Below are 24,787 nucleotides of genomic sequence, written 5' to 3' on the forward strand. Positions count from 1 at the left end.
AGCACACCAGTTCTGCTAGTGCTTCGCCATATAAGGGGATGAGCTGGTGGTATCGCAGCCCTTTCTGCAGGTGTCTGATCTTCAGCCTCTGAAGAGCCCTGTAGTGCAGAGGGACTGGAAAGATCGCTTGTATTGAGGATGCTAGCAGACCCACTACTCTGGCCAGATTCCGAGGCGATATAACCTGCTTCCGGAGAGCCCCTCTCAGCTCCTTTTGAAGATCCAGCTTCGCCTTGGTGGTATCTACAGTGAAACCCAGAAACTCCATTCTTCTGCTGGGGATTAGGTCTGACTTCTCCCAGTTTATTAGGAACCCTAGCGATGATAGGAGAAAAGTTTCCCATTGCACTTGCTTGAGCATCAGGTACTTTTCTTGACCCTGAAATAGGATGTCGTCTAGGTACGCTATCATCCTTATGCCTCTTTCACGAATCGCAATGGCGACTGGCCTCATGAGCTTGGTGAACATCCAGGGAGCCGAATTTAACACAAAAGGCAGACACTTGAACTGTCAGACCTGCCCCTTCCACAGAAAACATAAGAAGGGACTATGCTTGTCCGTTACGGTACAGTGAGATATGAGTCTTTGAGATCCAGCCTCATTAGTTTAGTTTAGTTTGTTTATTTATAGAGCGCGTCCGAACCCTCAGGTAGCTGGGTGCATAATCATGTGGACAACATGGTTACTATCGTTACGCGAAGCACAAAGGTGCATACATTCAATCAAAATATACAGTAAATGGCATGAGATAAATATCATAGATAGTGAGGGACCAGGTTACATGGTGGTCCGTTACAAGAAATAGTTAAGGCTTATGGTAGAAATTGGTGGAGTGAGTAGAAGGTGTGTAGACGAGTAGCAGAATGATTAGGCAGATAGCCAGGATTTCACCATGGCTCTGAATGGCCAGAAGGAAGCTTCCGCTCTGATTGCAAGAGGGAGTGTATTCTAACATTGAGCTGCAATAACTAGGAAGCTGGAGCCTCCTGCTGTTTTTAGATTGAATTTGGGAACCTTTAGTTGGTGCAGGTAAGGAGTTCTAGTGGTGCTGTGTCTAGAGAATTTGTCAGATAGGTAGCGTGCGGCAGACAGTGACACACTTGTGAGTGATGACCACGGTTCTTAACTTGATTCTGTCTCGAATTGGGAGCCAGTGGACTTCTTTGCTGGCCGTGGAGATGTGAGCCTTACGCGGGAGGTTAAGAGCGCATTTTAAGGCATTGTTTTGAAGAATCTGTAGTCTGTTCAGAATTTTAGTGGTGGTACCCAGAAAAAGTGTGATACAGGTATCTAAATTTGGACAATATCAGCGCTCTAGATAAGGTGAGGCAGCTGGAGGAGGAAAGAAAAGGTCTGCAGGCGTTGATTAGTTTGTTGGTATAGGTGGTGGATGAGATGGTGGCATTTATTTGTTTTTTTAGTGAAAGGTTAGAATCTAGGTACACACCTAGTGTTTTGACCTCTTTTGAGACTTTTATGATGTTGCCATCAATGGTGAAAGATTGGTACCTAGAGACCAATTTGTTGAGGCAGGCATGGGAGCCTACGATAAGCAGTTCTGTCTTATCGTCATTGAGGCAGAGACTGTGTGTGGCCATCCAGGCTTGAATTTCTAGATAGATTTCGTTAAGCTTTGCAACATCTTCTTCATAGCAACCAGTGAGTGTGATGAGGACCTGGGTGGCGTCTGCATAGTTAGTGTAGCTGACACCCAGTTTGTCAAGACGGTCAAAGAGAAGCTTAGTGAAGATGTTGTAAAGAGTGGGGGAGATGCAGGACCCTTGGGGAACTCCGCATTGGGTTGGGTTGGGATCAGCAGCCACTGAGGGGGCGAAGACCCTAGTCGACCTGTCAGACAGAAATGACTGAATCCAATTGGTGGCAATCTGAGAGAATGCGGCAGCCGACGCGAGGTGTTGTGTGAGGATCTGGTGGTCAACCAGATCGAAGGCAGCGGAGAGATCCAACAGGAGCAAGATGGCCAGGTTGCCCTTGTCTTTGGCTTCATCCATTTGGATTTTTAGATCCATGAGGGCGGTTTCGGTCCCATGCCTGGGTCTAAAGCAGGATTGTCGCAAGCCTAATAGGTTATTGTCTTCAAATGTTGTTGTATTTGGAGGTAGGCTACTCTATCTAATATTTTGAGTAGAAAAGGGACTGTGGTGATGGAGCATTGGGTCAGAGCCCTGAATTCTGTGTTGGGGTCTCGGTTGGGTTTTTGTAGAAGGGGGAGGACCCACGCTTCTATGAGGTTGTTAGGGACCACTGAATTCTTGAAAGAGGAGTTGATCAGTGCGGTGATGAGAGGAGCTAGATCTTTGGCTCCGTCTTTGATGACAGAAGCGGGGAATAGGTCACCTTTGCAGTTGGATGGTTTAAGACTAGCGATTATCTTAACTACTTCCTCCTCAGTGACTGGGGTGAAGTGAAAGAGGGGGAAATTGGGAGAGGTGGGTTTTATTTTGCTATTGGGGTTCTCTTTTGCGGTAAGGTTGGCTTTTTTAGCTTCTATCTTAGCCTGAAAAAGGGCAATTTTGTTGGATAGGGCAAGTTGGATATTATTACACCAGGCCTTGTCTTTAGTGCAGTCACAGTAGGTGGCAATGGTGATTCAAGTTCTCTTAGTATAGAGAATAACTCTTTCGTACCAGATTTGGCGTTGTGTATTCTCAAGTTATAAATCTCTTTTTTGGTGTTTAAGATAGCAGATTTGTAGGTGAAGGCAGCTGTAGCGAATTTGTCTTTTCTGGAGAGCGATGGGGCTTTTCTCCAACTGGTTTCCGCAGCTCTTTTGATGTTGCAGAGAGCCTTTAGCTCTGCTGAGAACCATTTGTTGGTGTGGGCAATGGGTTTGGCGTTTCATTGTTTGAGTGGCGCTATCTGGTTGAGGGCTAGTTCCAATGTGTTGTTATAAAGATCTACCAAGGTGGACGGGTTGTCGTTCTCAGAGGGAAGGTTGGCTTGAGTAATGGGCATGGGAAGTGGTCTGAGGCTTTCAATAATAATGTTGCGATTGTTTCTGGAGATTATTTGTGGTGCCCTGGAAGGTGGTGTCGTTTTGGGTGCAGTTCTGGGTAGAGAGAAGGTGATAAGGTGATGGTCGGTCCAAGCACAAGGTATGATGTCTGTCAGTGAGAGGTTACAGTGGCATCTGCCAACCAGTCTAGGGATCTTCCTTTTGTATGTGTTGGTTTGTTGATGTGTTGAGTGAGGCCTAGGTGGATGATGGTATCATTGAGAGAGGTGGCGTGATTGTCATTAGGGTAATTGAGTCCCAGGTTAAAATCACCCATAATGATGATTTGTGATTTGGGTTTAGTGTTAGTGGTGAGTAGGAGAAAGATGTCTTCTTCAAAAGTGGATAGTGGACCTGGAGGTCTGTATATAATGTGTAGGGGGATAGTTTGGGTGTCTGATAATGGAAGTTTGATGGATAGGAGTTCGGCTGAGGGTAAGGTTGTGTTAGTTACTTCTCTGATGTTTAGGATGGACTTAGCAATAATTGCTACCCCTCCTACTATTGCATTTTTTCTGTCGGCACGGATGATGTAGTTATCCGGGATGGCTAAGGCTAAAGTAGGACCAGCTGCTAAGTGGAGCCACGTCTCAGTGATAGCGATGAAATCAAGGTGGTTATCTGAGATAATGTCTGCAACATCAGTAGCGTGGGCTACCAGGGAGCGGGCATTGATGAGAGCGCCCTTGATGGGAATGGAGGTAGGGTTGACTTTTGTGGGTGGCGGTGTGTGGGGTGTTGTGAGGATTTGGTTAGCTGTGGAATCGATATGCGTAACCTGCTGCATATGGTTCTTGGTTTGGTTGGTGATTGTTCTAACGGGTTTGTGGCTAGCGCAGGTGTGGTGGCTGAGTCTAGCATTCCTGAGTTTGAGTAGAGGGGCTCATTCAGTGTAGTGATAATAGGTAAAAAGAGGCGAGAGCCTAGTCGTATGTTTCTGAGAAGTGTAGGGCATGGTCTGAGGGGTGTAGGTGGGCAGGCAAATTTGTTTATCCAATCCACTGGGGATAGTGGTTCTGGGTAAAGTGGAGTGGTCATGTTGGTAGCGTTCTGAGGAGAGATATTGTGGAGTAAGGGGAGGAACGTTGCCATAGTCAATGTGGCGCCTCTTAAGGTGGCCATTATGGGAGGCTCTAGGTGGTAGTGGCAGAATGTGGCGGCAAGGCTATTGCGCGTTGGAGGTTTACAAGGGATCACTAAGTAGGTTATAAGTGGATGTGATCCTTCTGATATAGGGTGCCAGAGCATGTGTGTGTAGTGGGTGTGGAGTGCCTATCTGGTCACTAATGGTGCAGACAACCTGAGCGTGGCCTAAGTAGCAAGCACGAATTTAGGCGGTGCAGTGCAAGCATTCATAGGATCAACCTTGGAGCATCATTGGTCCAGTGGTGATGTATGCAATCATAGAGTCAGCACTGGGAGTGTGGATGAAGGCCGGGGCAATTTATGCAGTCAGCATATGCGCACAGTATATATTGTAAAGGGCAACACAAGGGCCACACTGGGCAGAGGCATGGGTTCAAAATGAGCACACAATATATGTTATAAAAGGCAACATATGGGCCGCACTGTCAGCCAGTCTCCCTTTCTTTGGATGTCGCGGAGGAGGTGTATCCCTTCCACCTTGAAATGCTGGTATAGTAGCCAGCGAATCCCTTCAGATTTATCACAGGTCTCGCCTTTCCCTTCTTTTGAACTAAGAACATATTGCTGAAGTACTCCTCCCTCTGGTGGCAAACCATCTCTATAGCCCCTTTTAGCTTGAGCTGCTCCTGCTGCGCTTCCAATAATTGTGCATGTATCTGGTACGTTTGCATCAGCTGTGCGGGCTGAGTTTGCCACAGAAAACCCACAAATTCTAGTCTGAAACCCGCTACTGTCTGTACCACCCATACATCTCCTGATAGCTTGCATCAGTTGTCTATATACTGACTTGTCCTCCCACCCACTGCAGTATTGCTCTCACCTGTACATGCGCCTTGGTGTCGGTAGAATCCTCTACCTGTATGACCTCTGGGCCCTCTCCCTCGAGACGGGAAGAAGGTGTTGTGCTGTCGGCTCTCCCAGTATTGGGCTCTGGGTCCCTGAGGTTGTTTCTGCACCTGAAACTGACCGGCCACTCGACCCCTGTAGCGACCGGTCCTGGCAAAAACACGTCACATAAAAGCTATCCTAATGGATGACTGGGGCTTTTCTAGCGCAGTAAAAGTTCCCACAAACGTATTCATCTCCTTCGCAAATGTCTCTCAGAATAAGAGACACTGGCCAGTCTCCCCCACCTCGTACGTTACTAAGTCACCCAGCTTATTGTCGATCTTGAGCAGCATGCTCCTTCTCCTTTCTGATGAGTGTGCAGTTTGGGTTACCCAACATGCAGATTGCCCTCTACACCAGCTTGTGAGTGTACGAGCATCATAGGCCCCCCTATGTCTTTACCTATCTCTCTGCGAGTTCCATAATCTTTGCTAGGGGACCGCAACCTCCAAAGAGCTTTTCCTCTTCCACGTTCTGTCCATGCCTTTGCGGGCATCCTTGGTTGCGTTAGTGACAAAGCTGAGCATTCTGGGGTCCAACTCTGGTGTGTCTGCAACCTTACCCGTTAGCTCAGGTCTGGGGCACTTGACTTTCATGTGGTATTAAGCTTCTTTTTCCAGGTGCTTCCGCAGGCGCTGGCCCATATAGGTTGTCTCCTTGGGGGATGGTGGCCACTCAGAGGATCTAGGATGTCTAATGGCCTCCAGGTCGAATATATCGCATGCTTCCTCCTCTGGTTCTTCCTGCATTCTAGGCCTCTTGGCTGGCCTGGCCCTGCTTGCCTTCCTGTAAGGCCTTCAGGCTCCTCCTCTGTACTTTAGCAGAAAAGCCTCTTTCAGCTTCTGTAACATGTTGGCTGCCTCCTCGGGCTGCTTTATGCTCCCCTTGTCTTGGCCCAGGGAAGTACAAGAGCTTTTTCCCTTCCGGGTCACTTGACTCACTTGATTTTCCACCCTGTCTTGAGGGTGCATATGGGATGGACTTTCCCTCAGACTATCGTCCTCTTTATCACCTGGACTGGCCCTTCGTGCCTGGACTGGCCCTTCTTACTGATAAGAGATTCTAGCACCTCTAGTCTATCTTGCAGGGGCTAAACCTGTTGTGAGACTGCCTGTACCAGAGAGTCTCCCAAGACCCATTTAAAATTGAGGGTCAGATCTGAATCCTCTTCCTCCTTGAGGAAATCCTGGCCTTCCTCAGGTGCTTCATAGGCCATTCCACAGTCCATTTGGCTTTCCTTCTCCTGGCTATCTTCACTCCATGATTCAGCCATGCTCCAGCCCTGCCCTGTGTCTCCACATAATTGATGACACTAGTATGCAGAATGTTCTGCCTTCAGTCCCAGCTCATGCACGGGGGTCTTTTCAGAGTATGCAAGAAAGTATGTGGATCACTTTTCTTATTATTAAATGTTATTTTTCATTGATTTTATTTTATTTTTTCAAAATATTTCCTCTGAAAGTCTGTTGATATTAGGCTGGTTCACAACCTGATATGCAAGCCGGCATGCTGAGCTGTGTCGTTAAGGAGACTCGGGCATGCAAGTGTGTCTCCTCTGGCAACTCTGCTGGTCTGGGCAATCTTACTCAAGGAGATGTGAGCCGGCATCTAAGCACAAGTGAAATTGCTTGCAGACCCGGTTTGCATCTCCGATGCCTGAACGCCCTCTTACTATCGTGCCTAGCGCAGCAGTAACCTGCTGCTATGTAAGCAAACGTGGCGATCCACCACATGATGAAAGAAAGAGAGCGTCGATGTAACTCGTCTGGCTGATGCTGATAAACTGCAATAACGCAGCAAACTATTGACGCTGCTGCACTCAGCATAAACACATTGTTAATACCTATACTGGCATACATTCACATATAAAACACTGAACATGTATCAAAGTAGCACTTAATCTGCTGGAAATCAGCAAAAAGAAGAGGAAGGGACCCAGGCAGGAAGTGACATAGGGAAGCTGGAGGGTCCTCATTGGTTGGATTTTGAAGTGGAAACTACTTAGATTCGAAAGGACTCATGGGAGACAGTGTTCTTCCCCAGATACTTTGCTGTGGATTTCCAATGGTTAGAAATGTTTGGAGAAAATGTTTGGAAAGTTGTAGATAACATTATTTTCTGAGATTTGAAGGCTGCTGGATGGTAGCATTAAAGGAGTTTAAGCATATAATGCTTCCCTCTGGTCTTCACATAGAATGTAACTCCTTGCACAGAGTAGGATCTCCTGCTAACTTCTGGGGCCCTGACATCAGATACTCTTACATGACAGCAAGCGTAAAAGAGATATCAACTTGTCCAAAAGGGCCTTCCCAGACAGATCAGCAATATCGGGAATCCTTCAAAGAGTTTCAGGACCTTGTTGACGTCCCACATGTGTGTATTTCTGGCGTAGGAGTATTAAATAATTTAACCCCTTTCAGTAGCCTGCATAGAAAGGGGTGTTCCCTGGTGCATGGTCCCTGGATATGATTTTGCCCTGGCGAAATCAATGACCTGAAAATCATACTCATCTTATACACTTTGCCTTGGGCGGCCAAGGAGTTGACAATGTGGATCACATCTGTTCCAGCCGGATGCAAGTCCCTTGCCATGCACCTGCCACCCCATTTGGCCCAAGTTGCTCAGTAAGATTTTGCAGTTCCGGGTGCCCAGGATTCTTCAATGAATCGTTCATCTTCTCCCAAAATCCTTGGCTTACTCCAGGCACCCCTGAAATCGACCATGTTATGAGAATCGGGGTCCCTTCCAGGACTAAGGGATATGGGGCACCCAACAGACCTCAGAGAATACTCTGGTCTTGGGGAAGTAGGATGAGACATCTGTAAGACATCTCCAGAAGATTCCGAACCCAGGCCTAACCTCGCAAGGCTGGTGTGACTAGGACAAAACCTGCTCAAAGTTTTCTCGCTTTCGTCATCATTCTCGTGATCATTACTTACAGTGGAAATGCATTTTCTACACGTGGCCACCAGATCTGCAGGAAAGTATCTGCTTCTGTGTCGGACCTCCAGCTTTAAAGCATGTGAGCTGTCTGTTTAGCCTCGATATGTCTGGCAATGACCTCTGCATCGCATGAGCTTGCGACACACTGCCTCGTCCAGCTGCTGGTCCCTGGGGTCTTCGAGGTACCTGGAATTCCAATCTGATACCTGATTAGCTAGTACCAGGAGGAATTCTGCTGTCAAGCCGATGTTCCTCTGAAGGCAGAAATGCAAAAACTCTCCCGCTAAATTTGCAGCATCCTGGATCCCTTCCATTTTGAAAGGCCAGTAGACCAGGGATGCATTGAGCTCTCAAAGGTGGATGACTCGTCTCACCTTGGAGCCTTCTCTTTACCAGAAACATGTTGAATATGAAGCCGTAAGCATCCTCTTCGGATGGCGTGGTTGCATGCTTATGGTGCAGCCAGCGATCACTTCTCCTAATGAACAATAGTCTTCCTGTGAGAGCGCGATGGGGCACAAAGGATGCGCTTAGACCAGGTTCTGATAGAACTCTAGCTGAAACCCTTGGGCTGTCGGCAAGATCGAGACATCCCTTGGATGTTTTCCTCATCTCTGCACGTGCATCGCTAGCCTTCCCCCTACTACAGAAAACCGCTGCGTGATCTGACGTGCAGTATAGCGTTGATGTCGCTCTCACATGAGGTGTTATTCTGCTTTCTGTTTCTGCTTCTCCAACCCTGCCCTTGCCTATCCATCTCATGGGACGAAGGGGTTGGGCTTCCAGACTTCTTGATCCCTTCAGGAAGCTCTATTGAAGGCATACATTTAGGAGAATGTCAGGCTGGCCGATCGGCCCTCGCTTCTGCCAGCAGGCCCAAAAACCTTGGACTCAAAGACCTTTTTGAATGATTCTTGCAGTTTGCCCAGCGCTGCATAAGTATTGGATAATTTGGCCATGTCCTTGATAAAGGTTTCACCGAATAGCAATCCTTTCACTGCTGCTGCCGCTTCCAATGTGGCCAATTCTTTGAGTTTAGGGTCAATATTTACAAGGATCGATCTCCTGTATTCTGTAAATATGGCACAATTGGAGTTGCCTAGCATGCATATGACTTGTTCTGCCCAATTGGCCAATATATTCAGATATACAATAGTGTTCTTTTCCTTGACATCTTCTGCCATCTGGTAGATCTTGGCCAGTGATCCGACAACATCTAGGACCTTTTCCTAGCATGAGATCGATGCCCTTCTTTGTCTGTTTTAGCTTCCTATGAAAGTATAACATGGGGACGGCAATCTCTCGAGTGTCCGTCACTTTTCCCTGCAGGAGGGTTCTGGTGCATTCTGCTCTCGGCTTGCTCTTTGCTTCTTTGTCTGAGGCACTTACTGAAATAGTCCACCACTTTGGCCGCCAGTGGATAAGGGCTTCTGGATACAATTTGTCCTCCGCCTCCTCCTCATCCTCCTCCCCGCTTTTTTCTTTGTCACTCGCTCGGGTGAGCCTGAACTTGTAGCTCCCTTGCCCTTCGAGGAGGCTGAGTGCCCCCATGATATTTTTCATCCGATCTTCAAGACGAGTACAGGCCGCATTTATTGTCAACAGACAGTGCCTGTTCAAAGCGATCCAGTGATTTGTGTCCTTCTCCCACCCATGCAGGCTCTGTGCGTCGAGCCTGGGAGGTATGGGCACTTCTGGCCCTGCGGGCTCTCTTTCTTCCCCCTATTCCGCTGGGACTGGTGGTCTCTAGTTCTCAAAGGAACTTGGGTCTGTGAGCCCTTATTCCTTGCAAGATGACAATCCAGACCTCACGACGCTCCGCTTCTTACTGAGCGGTACAAGGCCTGCCAATTCTGCATTCTGCAGCATCTGTCCCATTACTGGGTCTAGTCTGCGTGTGCCCCTTGTAATCTGTCAGTCCTCGGTGGACAGAGCTCCCAGCTCTTTTCTGCTCATGGCTTCTTGGGAGTTGAATTGGGCCTTAGGTAACAGTGTACTGCTATTCTGCATGCGGCTTGTTATTGGTGCAGATTGCCGTGATCATGAGGAACTGAGGCAGCAAGCTTCTTGCTCAGTGTGCTAGGTTGTCTTGGGTCTGCGCCTAGAGTGTAGCGGCCGCTGAGGCTGGAGTTCGGATTACACAGAGGAATGCAGCAGATGGAGAATTCATACTGTTATTAGCCAGTGTTTAGCATGCGCAAGGGAAGTGAACAAGCTGCACCGTAACCCGAAGAGTCCTGTTGCGTTTGACTCCTTACAGCCACTTCGCGACACAGCTGTGGAGCTGCCGGGAGGCACGGTTCTGCTGCTCGGATAACTGTGGCCTCAAGCCCTGCTCGGCTAATTACGTACCAGTAACAAGGGGAAAATCAAAATGAAGACACTTTATGTCAATTTCCTCTGACTGACTGAGGAACTGCCACTATCAGACGTTTCTGGCAAGCGCATAGAACAATCAAATGTATTCATCTGCTGCTCGAGCAGGAAAGCAAGAGGAAGAGGAGTGGAGTTGGTCAGGAGAGCTTAAGGAACAGACTGGAACAAAACTGGTAGAATGAGGGTCACGTGTTCAAACTTCAAGTTGAAAACTACGGAATAGACTTTTGATCATGGATCTTGTAGTTTTATCTGTTTTGCGCTTCAGTCATAATATTGTTCAATTGCTGCTCCAGCAGTAAAGAGGACAGAAAAGCATAATCCGAGCCTCCGGTCTTGACATCGAATTGATTTTCTCATTGATAAGCCTGTTTTGTAAAACCTTCCACCAAGAACAAAGTGTTCTTTCGTGCTTAAAACAGTGTGCTTTGTTAAGGTAATTAAAATTCTGAAACTGAGAACATCCCAAAATGTGGTACCACAAAACGAACAGCACTGAATTCGATAAAAGTCTGATTTACACTTAAGTTTATACAAAGGTTCGGTAGCTTGATTACAAATGAGCAAGTTACTGCTATTATCATTTTGTGGCCACAAAATTAGTTCTCTGTGCAATATAACAAACATAAAGCACCATTGCCATGTTTATCAGCATATACGGTAGTGATTGCACTAATTGCAAGGCATTTCCGCAAGTGACATGTGTAAGTTGATCGGCCATCTTGAAATTTCAAAAACTCTTTAGTTCTATAGCAACAAGTGCATATTTGTGTGTACATTAGGCATTCCCATATATAACGATGCCTCATCACTTATAAAATATCATGGTTTGGTATATATCAACATCAGAATATCAAAAACTACTGTACTCTAACGTCGTGAACCGGATCTGAGTTCAGGAAGGTAAATTTTGCTTGACAACAATTTCCGTCATGTGCCTTTAGTTTGACTGCACTGAAACCATTGCTTTACCCACATTGCAACTATCTTTAATATGGACCGATTCGGCTGAACGAAACTGTCTTGTTTACCCACAAACTACAATGAGGTTCTCAATGTTTGTATACACAGGGATTCAGAACAATTGATGCTAAATGTTTGTTCGATCATAATTCTGTTTTTAAAATTATCTGTCCAGCAGATATGTCAATTAGCTGCTTGTAAGAAGTAAATGACTCTTGCGTCTTTCTTCCTCATGAACACTTCCTTTCCCACCTCTATCTGGCAATTGTATGGTGGAACTTCCCCAAAATCCGAATGGCGCGAGTTGACATTGTTCATGTGCCTCTCTCCAGTGGGCCACAAAAGGAGATCTGGAGTCCACGGGGTGCATGGACTTCAAATGTTCTAAGACTCTGGGCCTCATTACGACCCAGGCGGATTTCGCGGTGCTAAATGCACCGCGAAGCACGGCGGAAAGCCGTCGATAGCGCCATGGGGGTTGGCGGATTTACCGCCCCATTCCGACCTTGGCGGAGCGGTAAATCCCCAATCCCCATTCTGCCCTTCCCCATTCCCATTCTTGCCCCATAGGGTATAATGGGAGTGGGGAAGGAGTTAATTACGCCACCGTAGAATACGGTGGCGTAATTAACGACAAGGTCCCTTACCGCCATGGATTTTTCCGCCTGCAAAAAGCAGGCGGAAAAATCTCCATGGCGGTAAGGAATCTCGTAATCTGGCGGAGAGGTACGCCATGCATTACGCTGGCGTAATACCCTCTCCGCCAGGGTCGTAATGAGGCCCTCTGTCTTTCAATGGCCTTTTCATACTGCACACATTGCAGAATTGTTGTCGGATGAAGTTTACTTATGTAACATCACATCCAGTCACACAAAGTATAATAGTGTTTGATATTCTGAAATAATATTGCCAAATGTATGGTCTTTTGTTTGTATGATGGGGCATTTTGTCTCTCACAAGGTCTCGTAACACCATAGCTTGTACTTATTTCCCTGTATCTAAAGCAGTTTTGACATTTCTAGATGGCTAACCTAACAGCCTGTACATTACTCACTATGCGATATCGATTCCAGAAAGAATTCCTTGCAAGCCCTGTTGTAAATGCTGATAAACATGGTGCAGCATTGTATGCTTGTTGTGTTGCACGGAGAACCACTGTGTGAAAATGCGAGAGCATTGGTAATCGCTGATCGTGCTACTGGACCTTTTGATTACGTTCAGTTCAAACAAGACGTGTATTGATTCACAGTTTTGTGCTACCTGTTCAAATCATTGGGTGATTATTTCTATGTCTGTATCCTTAACAGGGCATGTTTAGGCGTTATACAAGTGGTGTTCTTGAAGGGAATGTTTACGAAAAACATCCTTATCAATCAGTAAATCCATTTTGAAACCATGTTGAATTTGGAAATCTCAAATCATGATTAATAACTGTCCATTTGAAGAAATGGAATGGCCAAATAAAAACAAAGAACCTTGTTTCTTGACCATGATTAGTGCATTTCAATCATATTTAAGTGGCTCTTAAATAATTCATGGGGAATAGGGTTCATTCTTGTGGAATGTGAAGTCAGCAACTTGATTGAGGGAGAATGATCACTCAAGTGGGAGTCTACCCAAGACAGGGTGGTGCCTACACTATCCATATTAGTTTGCAGCCTGTTCACACAGATAAAGTAGTCCACAGAATCCTAGGCTGCCGACGCGTAAAGAGATTCTGCACAAAGAATCGCTTGTTGCGGGCTCTTGGTATGTATTCTCTCTTTAATACGAGTGTGATTTCTGCACTTCTCCTGAGGTCTCAAACCAGACTGGTTCTTATCCAACAACATGTGCGACTCACTGTAGTCTGAGAGCAGAGTAGCCTCTCTAGCTACCCATTGTATCGTTTCATGTGCAGTCCTTGACAAATGTATTTCATTGGGGTTGGGTGAGGGTTGGATGCAAAGTTGTGGATAAGATGCAACCCACAGGATTTTGGCAAAATGATGCAGTGGGTGCTATGGAGGTAACTGCAATTCAAAAAGGCACGTTACTAAATGTCCTTAATCGAGATCTGCACCCATGTACATTATTACAGTCCCGCTTGCTGGTTTTTGTTGGTGGGCTCAGTTCTGTTTCATTTGACTGATATATATTCCTACATTTCTTTCATTTTCAGCTAGCAGTTGCTTCCAAGCACCCGAGTTGCCAGAAGCTACAACACTGGGTATTCTGTGCTGTTGATGTCCGCTAATGGCTGCAGGCTCTTCAAATGCCCATTGTAGTCTGTGTGTACACACCAAGGCATGGAACCCAGAGGACCTCCTGGGACAGGAGCTTGGAACTTCATACACATGTAAGGACTGTTCCCGCAAAGAGATCCTGAGCCAACGTCTCAGAGGAGCACATTTTTGGGTCTGGTGTATATGGGTATCTCCATGTTCCCCTGCCTGGTCAAAGGAGAAGAAAAGCGAAGAGGAACTTCTTCTGTGACAAAGGCAAAAAGTAACAATCGGTTCAGAAAGATCCAGCCTCGCACACAGCCACACGACGACTGCCAAGATCACATCACGAATTACACGAGACTGCACAAGATCTTCTGAAGTAATGTCTACAGTAGCAGCCGACCTTTCCACCTGCCACCTCTTGCAGTTGGAGCACTGTTCCAACTCTGACAGCCTGAGTCCACTAACTAGACCTTCAATGCCATGTACAAGGGGTACCCCCTCTCTCTAGCCTGTCCACAAACTGATCTATGACACCCCTCCAGATTCCTGAATGAGTGGTTAAACCCCCCAAGATATCAAATTCTGGTAGTTGTTCAGTGGGAATGTGTAATTTAAAGGATCCATCTGATAACATAATTGATCGGCATGTACATAGCAAATGAATAGCCATGAAGGTTCAGCTTGGTGGGAGCTGCAAAGAGGGGGGGTTGTGGCCCATAAATGTGTGTATAGGTGCACAGTGAGGTGTTCCATAGATTTTGGAGACAACCCCTCGCGAGCAATGCCAATTCTTAACGTCTGCCTTCATTTAGATGTTCCTGTGGTCCCCATTACCAACATGCTGCTGTCCGTCTATAATTAAAAGAAGGCAGACTGCCCGGAGAAGAGGACACTGTGGACAGTGCTGCAGCTGGCACTCAAGGTTGCACATTGGTTAACGGAATGTCTGCCATGTTCTGTGACCATCAATGCTCTGTGGACTGGAGAAAAAGCATCAACGTTGTTCTAAAGTATTGACTACTTTAATGACATGGTGTGTCTTACAGAAGCCTTCCGCTGCTGTGCTCTGTGTCCTTCCTCTGATGTAGGTCAGTCGAAAGCAGTCTTAGCAGCTGCCAGGAAGGAGAAGACGGCCATCCAGCAGCTTCAATGATTCATATGTGGCCCAATGAAATGTGGCCCCCTAACTTTCTAAACCACTGTATTCATGGCAGCTCTCTCCTATAAGGGCTCTACGACTAGAGAAAGGGAAGCCTTCAGGATGGCACGTGGCCAGCTGACTTGATCTTCCAAATCTTCCTCTCATCTCCCTTATGGAAAGGTGTAACACTAGACTTGCTTTGTGTCACAAATTTTTTTTACCACCAGCTGTTATTGACTTCACTGGATGAGGAAGGAATCCCCAGCCACATGGGGCCTGATACAGGATTCCTCAGGATGAGTTTCCTGTCTCTCTATTCCAGGGAAGGGCAGCCATCCACTGAAGAGAGGAGGCCGAACCTGTGGTAACACAACTGAAGTCTCTGCTCGAGAGTTGCTAGTTGCTAGGCACAGTCTCGGCAATCTAATCCACATGGTCATCCTAGGCTTGTATCTCCATTCTTTGAGGTTTACAGAGCATTTCACACATCTTCCTCCATGGCAAAACTGAAGCATGATCGATGAATGAAACCACTATGTTTCAGCTTGCCGTGCAGGTACAACCTTCTCTCCACCCCCGCCCACCTGACCCTTCCCTATCTTCTTCTCCTTTGACTGTTCTCATTACTTTACTAATAGTGTGGCCACTCTGCGATTATCCTTCTCCCTACCCTCTCATCCATGAACTTCCCCCCCCCCCTGCACCCCACATTCCTTCTTTAAGTCTCCCCTTCTCGCAGACCTTGAGAATGGGCAATCCAAGTGCCTCATCTCGTGACCCTATCCCCTCCTCCCCAATGCCCTCTGTCTGCCCTCGACTTTGCCACTATCTCAACCTCTTTCCTATATCTCCTTTCCCTCCTCCTTAAACCATGCTATTATTATTTCCATCTTAAAAACCCCTACCCTTGACTCATCTCTCAACTCTAATTTATGTCCCATTTCCTTACATCCATTCCTATCTAAATGTCTTGAAAGGATTGTGTACACTCGGATATCCTCCTTTCTCAACCTCCGCTGAGTCCGACCTTCACACCACATGAGACAGCTCTTTCATATCTCTGACTCTTATCTCTGCCCTACCATAATAAGCCGTCCTCTACACTTATCCTTCTCAACCAATAAGCTGCTTTTGATACTGCCGATCTTCCCCCTCCTCTCTGTCTTCACGCAGTCTCTCTGACTGTGTTCTACACTGGTTCGAGTCATATCTTTGTCACCGTTCCTATTCTGTTTCGTAGATGGGTCGTCTACCTTCTCCTTGCCTAATACTCTGTGGCCTTCCCCATGGCTCTATCATTGGGCCTTTTCTCTTTTCTGTCTACACTATTCCCCTCTCTACACTGAAATATTCATTCAATCTCTCCTGTCATTTCTATGCATATGACACACACATTTTCCTTTCCTTTTCTTCTCGCTTTGATCCACTCCATTCTTCTATTTCCTCCCGTCTCAGGGCTATCCAGTCATGGATACCCTCTCGCTTTCTCCAACTTAACCTTTCCACGCCTTCTTTGCCCTTCATCCAACCTCTCCAACCAGTAATTTCTTCCTCCCTGCTGCCCTCCCTTTTTCTTCCTCTGCTTGCAATCTGGGCATCATCTTCGATTCTTCTCTTTTCCTTCTCTTATATCGCTTCTAATGCCCGCACCCGTTGCTTCCATCGTCGCTGTGTTCGCCCCCTTTTTCTCTCCTAAATTATTGCATTGCTCTCTTTCTTGATCTTCCTTTTTCTCATGTTACTCTACTTCGCTCGGTCTATAATTCCACTGTTTGTCTTCGCTTTCGTCTCCCTTCACTCTCGTCTATCACCTCTTCCCTTCTTTCGGCTCCGTTACCACCTTTTGATTCCTGTTTTCTTTTTCACTTACTCTGCATCGTTTTCAAAGGTTTTCATGGTCTTGGACCAATCGATCTTTCTTCCTTGTTCACTTTCTATGCCCCCTCCCATCACTCTTCTCCCCTCAGTACACAAGTCCCCGTACCCTGCCTGTTACTTTCATTCCTTCTTCTTGCTGGCTCCAATACATGGACTCTCTGCCTTTGGACATCCGTTCCTCTTTCTCTCTTCATGTTTTTCGTACTTGCTTAAAAAAAAAAACACCTCCTTTCTTCTCTCTCCAACTCAATAGTTCTGTTATCGGTCCACATATGCAGCCGTCATGACCATTCTATTAGTACCATTGCTTAAAACCTGTTGTTAAGTACTCAATAAATACAAATACATTACATTATCGAAGGTGGAAAACACTTATGTAATGGCACAGCAGGCTGAAACCAATGGATTGCAGTGTTGCCCGGAGCAATGCCGGTGGTTATGATTGATTCAAATCCTTCCATCCATCACTCTCCAGCTTTGCTGATCGCCATCTGTTCCGTCATTTAGAAACCAGGGTTAATTGGGTAGTGCTCCCCCTTCTGTATGCGTTTCAGATGCTTCAGCCCATGTTTCGATGATTCTGGACATGCATTATGTTTATGGATTTGCAGGCCGTTCATTATTCCAGTTCCGGATTCCGGATTCTCCTGTTGGGCTGATGGGATTTGCATGTGCCACAGACAAGTAACACAGACATTGTTTAAGGCGATTCAATCCCCCATGTTGTAAACTCCATCTGCCCCGATAGAATGTATATGCAGCTCGAGTCTTACCCTAAGGAATCTAAGGGGATATTCTGTCCTTATTCCTGAAAAGCAAGTAACCCCTAGAGCTAAATCCAAGGCCATTTTTCAGAGTGAAAATTGAGCCCACAGCTCAGTGACCCCCAGAAGGCTGTTTACTGTGATCTTCCATAGGCCTCGATCGGTCCGCGTCAATGAGCATCAAAGGTGTCCTCGCTTTACATTGTCTTCATTCCCTTTGAGTAATTCACTAGTGGCACGCAGGCCCTTCTTCTCTTCCAGAAGCTTCACATAGAGGGCTGCTTTATGCGGCTCTAGCTGAAGGGATAATGTTTATACACAGAAAGCATATTGTCTACTTATAAATTATTTATGTCACAAGCTAGAGGGGCACATTTCTATGTTGCATAGTGCTTAGATTGTTATTTAGTATATTGTATAAGGCATTCACGTACTGTATGTGTCATTGTGGGGATTGGAGGATAGTCAAGGCATCTTCCTGAAATGTTTCTGGCATTATAGTTTTTTTTTAAATCTGAAATTTGTGTTTGTCCTTGTTTGTCTGAAACGTGTGTTGAGCCTCCTGTCATTGTGAATGCTTCTCTTAATTGTAGGAGGGTTTCTAGTTGTTGCTTAAAGAGGTGAAGCCAGTGCCCAACTGGACATGGACGTGCAGGGATTTCGCCTCGGAAGCCACGCAGCACCGGTGGAGGAGTCTATAAGGAGCAAGGGGGAGAGCCCTCACTGGACCTTTTTATGAGGTACTGTGTGGGGTGTGGAAGGTAAGTCTGGTGCACTGTGCAATGGAAGGCATGTGCTTGGAAATCCACCACAATACCTTTTGGTAACCTGCCTGTAATGGTGGCAGAGTGGCACCCTTGGATGTTTAGGATGCGCCTCGACCAACTCTGCTCAGACGTATGTTGTACTCTAGAACCGAGATAACCTACATGTTTTCATGTTCTAATCCAGGTCCTTATTTCATATCCCCAAAATGCCAAACGATATGCAGCAGATTGTTTAAAAGGTTTAACCAAAACGGTGATGGGGGTAGAGGGGGCAGGCTTTGAATAAATCTGAACCACTGCTCTAGGAAATCTTCCACACCACCATTTTGTAGCCCGTCTGCACCATTGCAAAAGTGGTCCAGCCCTATGCAAGGTACTGCCACCAATGGTAGCAGCCCAGTCCGAACTGCTAGGCCAGGTCCCCTCTGCACGGAAACACAAGCAAGCCCAGACATGTTTCAGCCTGGCTGGGCCTCCTCGTGAGGTGCAGCTTGGTTTCTTATGGTGCACCGATCAAGAGACCAACGTCTGATTCCCTCTCTCAAATAAGGAGATAAATTGTAACCAGAAAAGTGATCGGTGGAAGGTTTTCAATACATCTAAACCATTGGCACGGCTCTGGGCAATCTTCCACACCATCGTTTTTTAGCCCGTCTGCACCATTGCAAAGGGGTCCACCTATATGAAATCAGTCAGGTACTACCATCAATGGCAGCATATGGTCTTCCCCTTTTGCAATGGCTTGACAGGTGAAAAACAATGGTCTAGAGGGTTTCCCAGAGCAATGCCAGAGGTTAAGATGAATTCCTTCCAGCCATCACCTATCTTGTCTGCTTAGTCACTGCGAGTGGGACGGTTATGCCCAGACGTGGGTCTCATACCTGCTGGGCTTAGAGACCCAAGCTACTCCTCACTGATGAGGCCCAACAATGCCGAAAAATGTCTGTTGATGCTTGTGGTCTCATGCAGAAGTGATGTGACCACAAGCAGTTTATGTTGTACTGCCCCCTTTGGGGTGGTATTAAGATGGATTTCTGAACTCTGACCTGGTGGGCAGAAGTTCAGAAGGCCAGCCTAGTTTCTTTGTGCAGGGTAACCTTCTGGACAAGCCAGACCAATCAAGGTAGCATTGTTTTTAGGATTTCAATCAGGCGATACATCATGGTCTCAGCCTAGTACGCAGCGCACAAATGAAATACTTATTTTATTATGTCTATAGGTTCAATATTTTGAGTGATATACCACTCATATCACACCCCTTCTCAAAATACCCCAGGTCACAATGGACCAAGAATCAGGCTGGTTGGTAAAGGTAATGTTTATTTATTTATTTAAAATTCAAATCACACATATACTTTGTAATAGGGAGCAGCAATCACCAATGTGGTGACAATAACAGAGAAGAAAGTATGTAAGGCAGTTAAATTGACGTTTAACAACACAGAATATAAAACCTCATAGAAAATAACACTTTTGAAAAGATAGCACTTGAGTTAGGATTTCCCCCTGCATTATTCCTCAACCCACAAATAAGCAATTCTAAACAGATGTGAGTAAGCAGCAGGTACTCATGAATAAAGAACAGTAAACAGAATTTAAATACCACCTTCCCTCCCCAAACTAGAGAGAAAAACGGGTTTGCAATCTTACACTTTTTAAAATGATTTTCGAAAATGGCTTAGCAAAACAATGAAAACTGTGTAAAAATCCTTACGTCAGTATACATTTCTATGGGAGCAACATTGAAAAGATGCTAACAATCATAAGTTAAAGTTTGAGCCAAATTAAACACTTAAAAATAATTTAAAACAGAAATCACACGTGTAAAACTTTGCAGAAATGCGAATTCCCGCCTAAATTTAACCAAACGGTTTTTAAGAAAAACGGGTGAAATGCTTTTGAGTGCGGTTTTTATGTTGGGATATAGCTACAGGTCTTGGGTATATTCCAGAGTTGAAATGAAGTCTCTAGCTATTAAATTGAGTGAGTTATGCAAGGTTGAATGAGAGGCATTTTTGGAAAATAAAGGCGCGGAAAAAGAAAACTGAAATCTATTTTTACAAGGATAGTTTTATTCTACACTGGGGCATTCAGGCTAGGTTATCAGATTGAAACACAGTAAGCTCTAGAGTTGATCCGTGGAACCAACACCGCACCTCCGTGCCCGCACTGGCTGACCCAGTTCGATTACCCAAAGGAGAATTAAGGGTTTTAGGATTTACACAAGAGAAAATACTTTAAAGAAGTTAGCACTAGCGCAGGAATCAAAGGCAAGGTTTCAAGAATGGTTGTGACAATATTACAAGTTAAGGATAGGATGGTTTAGAGATTGGGATGAAACAAAACAAGGCAAGGTATGTTATGATTTTCTATGCTTCCTATTAATACTTACAGTCCACTTTAATTTAGGATTTTGGACCGCCAAGGGTTCTGGTCATCACACGGATCAGGTCTAACCTAGGACAGCAGGGCACATCTGGCGGGATAGGATCAGGTGGGTGGTTCTGGTCACCTCGGTTTGCTGGACTGGATTGGATTGCGAGTTTGCAGCAGGCATGCATTTAGTAGTAGCAGGCCAGCTGTATCAGATACTTCCCTCGGGTTTTGGGATTTGTTTCAGAATTTGAGGCCCAGCTGAAAAAGGAGTTCAGCAATGCTGAGGCCTTCGCTTTGTAAGGAAAATCAGGAATCGGGAACAAGGAAGGAGAATTTGGGAACAGGGCGCCACGCAGAAAATCTGGATGAATCGGTGTCCATGTGTGCTGTGAGGTTCCTTATTTATCATGCCAAATGACATCTCTAAATTATATGGCAGGTGCAGTCTGACTGTCCTCACCCCTACTGCTAGGATTGGGCAAAAGCACAGTTTCCACCTTGCTTTTCGCTGATTGGATGACAGAAAAGGATGTCATGTTTTATGATGTTACTTTTACAATGTCTGGAAACCTCCCATAGCTATTGGGACGAAAATCTAACTTTCCCACAAATACATATGTATTTAATTATGATCAGATACACAGGTTACATATTTTTTGGGTTATAATTCAATCCAAATCCCAAATCTGTGGGACCTGGTTTAGGCTTTCTCCGATATTTTGGCATTTTAACCATGAAAGATTTGGCCTAAAATTTCCCAACTTTGTACACAGATGTGCATTTACCCCTGGAATATGTGTACAAAAGGTCAAGTGCACACGCTCAATATTTTCCCCACACTTGGTTATTCTTTACCCTTCTGTTCATTATGTAGTACTGGGTTCAATCACGTCTTCAAAGAAACAGCATAAAATTAGATTTAGAATTCTGCACTTTTCACATTTTTTGAAGCTTCCTGCCCCTCCCACGGGAAGGGTGAGTGTCTTAGCCTGCTACTGTCTTGGCCTGAGGCAAAGACAAATGTCTAATGTGACTTGAAAAGCCCCACTGTCCTGGGGATTCAAAGGTCTCCAAGCCAGCAGTTAGCCATTGCTGTTCCAGCAGTTGAGGTGTCACCCTTTCCCAGGGTTAGCAATTTGCAGAGAAGGTTTTTTTTCTTATATAAAGTTTACCAACTTATCCTGGGTTGAGCTTTTATTTTCTCATTTCAAATCTTGCCTGAAACCTAGGAATCAAAACAGATTATATGTGTATTTCTATCACTGGCAAATCCTTTTACATTTTTAAATAATCAAGCCTTTACGCAATAATATACTTTTGAGATTTTCCCCTTGATTCAGGAAAAAGCACATTTAACTTATTTCTTTTAATTTCGGTTTTCCTCTGCAGCAAATACACCCTTTAGTCAGCTCTAGTCCTTTCCTTGAGTGCTGTAGTTGTTTGCAGTATGGAAACATGTATCAGACATTGGTTTATAGTCTTTCTCTGCACAGCTGATTCTTGATACTTGTTGCAAAGAAATAGCTGTTTCCCGTGGAAAAATGAAAACACAGTCCCTGGTTTGCTGTGCCAAAGATACTGTTGCCAGTAGCTATCATTCAAATGAGGCCCGGTTCCTCTGAGCCACAATTGATGAGCCTGAGCATTTCAGGGCCTTTTTGATAATAGTGGTTTATGAGAAATGAATGGATTTGGCGCCAAGCAGCACTTTGTACGGTTGGGAAAGTGTCATTTTAAAGGAGGCATTTTGGGGTTTTTCAGCACAATGATGCTACTACATTCACTTTGCACCATGTAAAATGTTGCAGAGCACACTGGCAACTTCCTGCAGTGAGTACTCTGTTCCACCCCACCTGAAATGTGTGTTGGCGGGGCGGTGCAGACATTTTCCAGTTATTGCAAAGCACAGTTTAGGGATCTTGGCGCACGCAGGAGTCAGCGCATCCATTATCTGCTGTTTTTGGCATCAAAGCAGCCAAGTGGTGTTACATAGCACATCTGAGTGGGTCAAAATATCCCACAATTGGCAGCGGTCAAGACTACGTCTCAGGAGGGGTGAGGGTGATTGAAGGCCCACAGTGAACACACACAGCAGACAACAACACAAATTACTCTGTCGCTGTATATATCAAACATACGTATACATTTATTAAAGGCCTTTTAAATCGAACACAAAGCAAATCTCAGCAGTATTAACTAAACCAACACAAAACTAACTATGAAACATATATACAGTCACAAATTGCCTAAAGGAATATTACACAGTAAAGATCCACAACCTGCAAAGAAAGGGGTCACGCAGTGTGAATATCAATTAGGCAGTCCTTCACAATTCAAACCCTAGCTAAGAGGCACTCCAGTCCCTAAGATGAATGGAGCCTTGAGCTCAAAAGTACATTTGGTGCTGGTGCACGCGATTGTGTGGTTAATTTCAAAATGGGGTCTCTTCGGGGGCCTTAGCGACTCAGGAAGGTGGGTGAGGCAGTGAAGAATAAGTTCCCACTATTCAAGGAGGGTCTCCCCAAGAGGGTAGAAAGGATCCAATAATTGGCAATATCTTGGTAGCACAGGCTACCTTGAGAAAGATGTAAGAGACTATGGATGCGCCAGGGGCCACTGGTAAGGGTTGCAAGTACTTACAGACCCTTGGCGCACTCCGGACCAAACTTCGGCAGTCGAGTACACTTTGGTCAAAGGTTCAAATCCTGCAGTTGCGTGGCTCTGCAGCTTTTAGGGGCTGCGTTCCTGGAATGATTCCGTGGCAGGACAGTGGCAATTTCTCCGCTCCTGGTGAATGGATCAGGCCAGTTCCACTGAAGCATGTCTGAGGGCATAGTGAGGCACAGCAGCAGAGCACTCACAAAGTTCATCACCACAGCTGGGCAACACAGTGACAGCGTATGCTCGGGTTCAGGTGTACTCTCCTAATTCCAGACCTTGGAATACTAGATATACGAAACTCGTCGGGCGAATGCCTTTTATCCAGAGCTTACAGTCTCCAAAGGCTGAAGTCAAAACTCACGACAGCAGCGGTTCCAGGGCAAAGGTCCCGTACGAGCTAGTCAGTTCACACCGGGCTGTCCAGGAACACTTCCGAAAAGGCTCGCTTACAGGTTAAGCAGGAGGTGCTGAGAATAGTTGGTCCCACTATTCCAATGGGTCTAAGCGCCCTGCATGGCTTCTAGGTTTGATCAGAAACAGGGGGTCCAATGGAACAACAACAGGCTCAGGTTGCCAAACCTTCCAGGGGGTCATCAGCAGTTCCACAGATCTGCTTCTTTGGTTCAGGATACTTGGCTCCTTTACGAAGTTCGGTGTGCACTTAAGAAGATCAACCTGGAATGGGTGTAAGAGGCCTTCTCTTGTCCAAAATCTCCTTCGCGCCAAAACAAAGAGAAACCAATGAATGATCTGCTCACATATAACCATCCCAGACGTAGACCATTCATGGACTACAGTGATCCAGTTATCCCAGCACACCAGACATCCTGCATCCAGGATGTGTATTGGAACTAGACCACTCCAGCCCACATCCTGGAGGCACACACAAGGCATGCAGAGGCCTGTGAAAGATTTGGTTTGTGCCGGGGGTCTGCAGGACCAAATAAGGGATTTCCAGGCTGTGCTCAACCTTGGGAAGGAAAAGGGACAAGATGGCCAAAGGACAGAACAAAGGACCTCGTGGCATGGACATTTTAGGCACTGCCCACTGTCCTGGGCCAAACACGGTATGGACCATTGAAAAAAGTGGAAAACACATAAAAAGTAACTGCTGCCACCAGTTCTGTCCAGGGCACATTTGTACATTCACCAAAAATCCTTTGAGGGTGTCTTGGGCCTTAAAAATGAAATAGACCCCAGCGCACTGTACTGAAAGGTACATTGTGCACTGATAAAATGTTACTAAAGAATAGCAACAAAGTGAAAGTCTAAGGGAAACAAAGTCTCCCAGTACTAACAGTCTTAAGGACATGTCAGTTTCCCCTTAACAAAATGAGCAAAAGCCCAGTGGAATACAGCAGAAGGCTGGGCTCCAGTGGACAAAGTCAGGCTAGGATGGTCAGACAACAGCAAAATGCTGGGGGGTCCACAACTGGCGGGAAAGTTGCCCATAAGTGGAAATCTTTCCTAACCAGTGGGACCAAACCTGATTTGCATATGGTCTTTCCCCTTTTGTAATGGCTTGGCAGGTGAAAAACGATGGTCTGGAGGGTTGGCCAGAACAATGCCAGAGGTTAAGATTAATTCTAAACCTTCCAGCCATCACCTCTTTTATTTTGCTTTGTCACCCCGAGTGGGACGCTTATGCCCAGACGTG

General features: G+C 45.8%; 1 protein-coding gene across 1 annotated transcript in view; it reads left to right on the plus strand.

Moving 5' to 3' along the window:
* Window positions 1-17,840, plus strand: part of USH1G (USH1 protein network component sans) — a 372,997-nt gene extending 355,157 nt beyond the window's left edge. The window contains exon 3 of the mRNA XM_069654849.1: window positions 13,495-17,840. Coding sequence (XP_069510950.1) covers window positions 13,495-13,498 — 4 coding nt within the window. The 3' untranslated portion in view covers window positions 13,499-17,840. The remainder of the gene's footprint in view (window positions 1-13,494) is intronic.
* The last annotated feature ends 6,947 nt before the right edge of the window (window positions 17,841-24,787 follow it).

Source organism: Ambystoma mexicanum, chromosome 3q (assembly GCF_040938575.1).
Source record: "Ambystoma mexicanum isolate Mex_15411 chromosome 3q, UKY_AmexF1_1, whole genome shotgun sequence".
NCBI lineage: Eukaryota > Metazoa > Chordata > Amphibia > Caudata > Ambystomatidae > Ambystoma > Ambystoma mexicanum.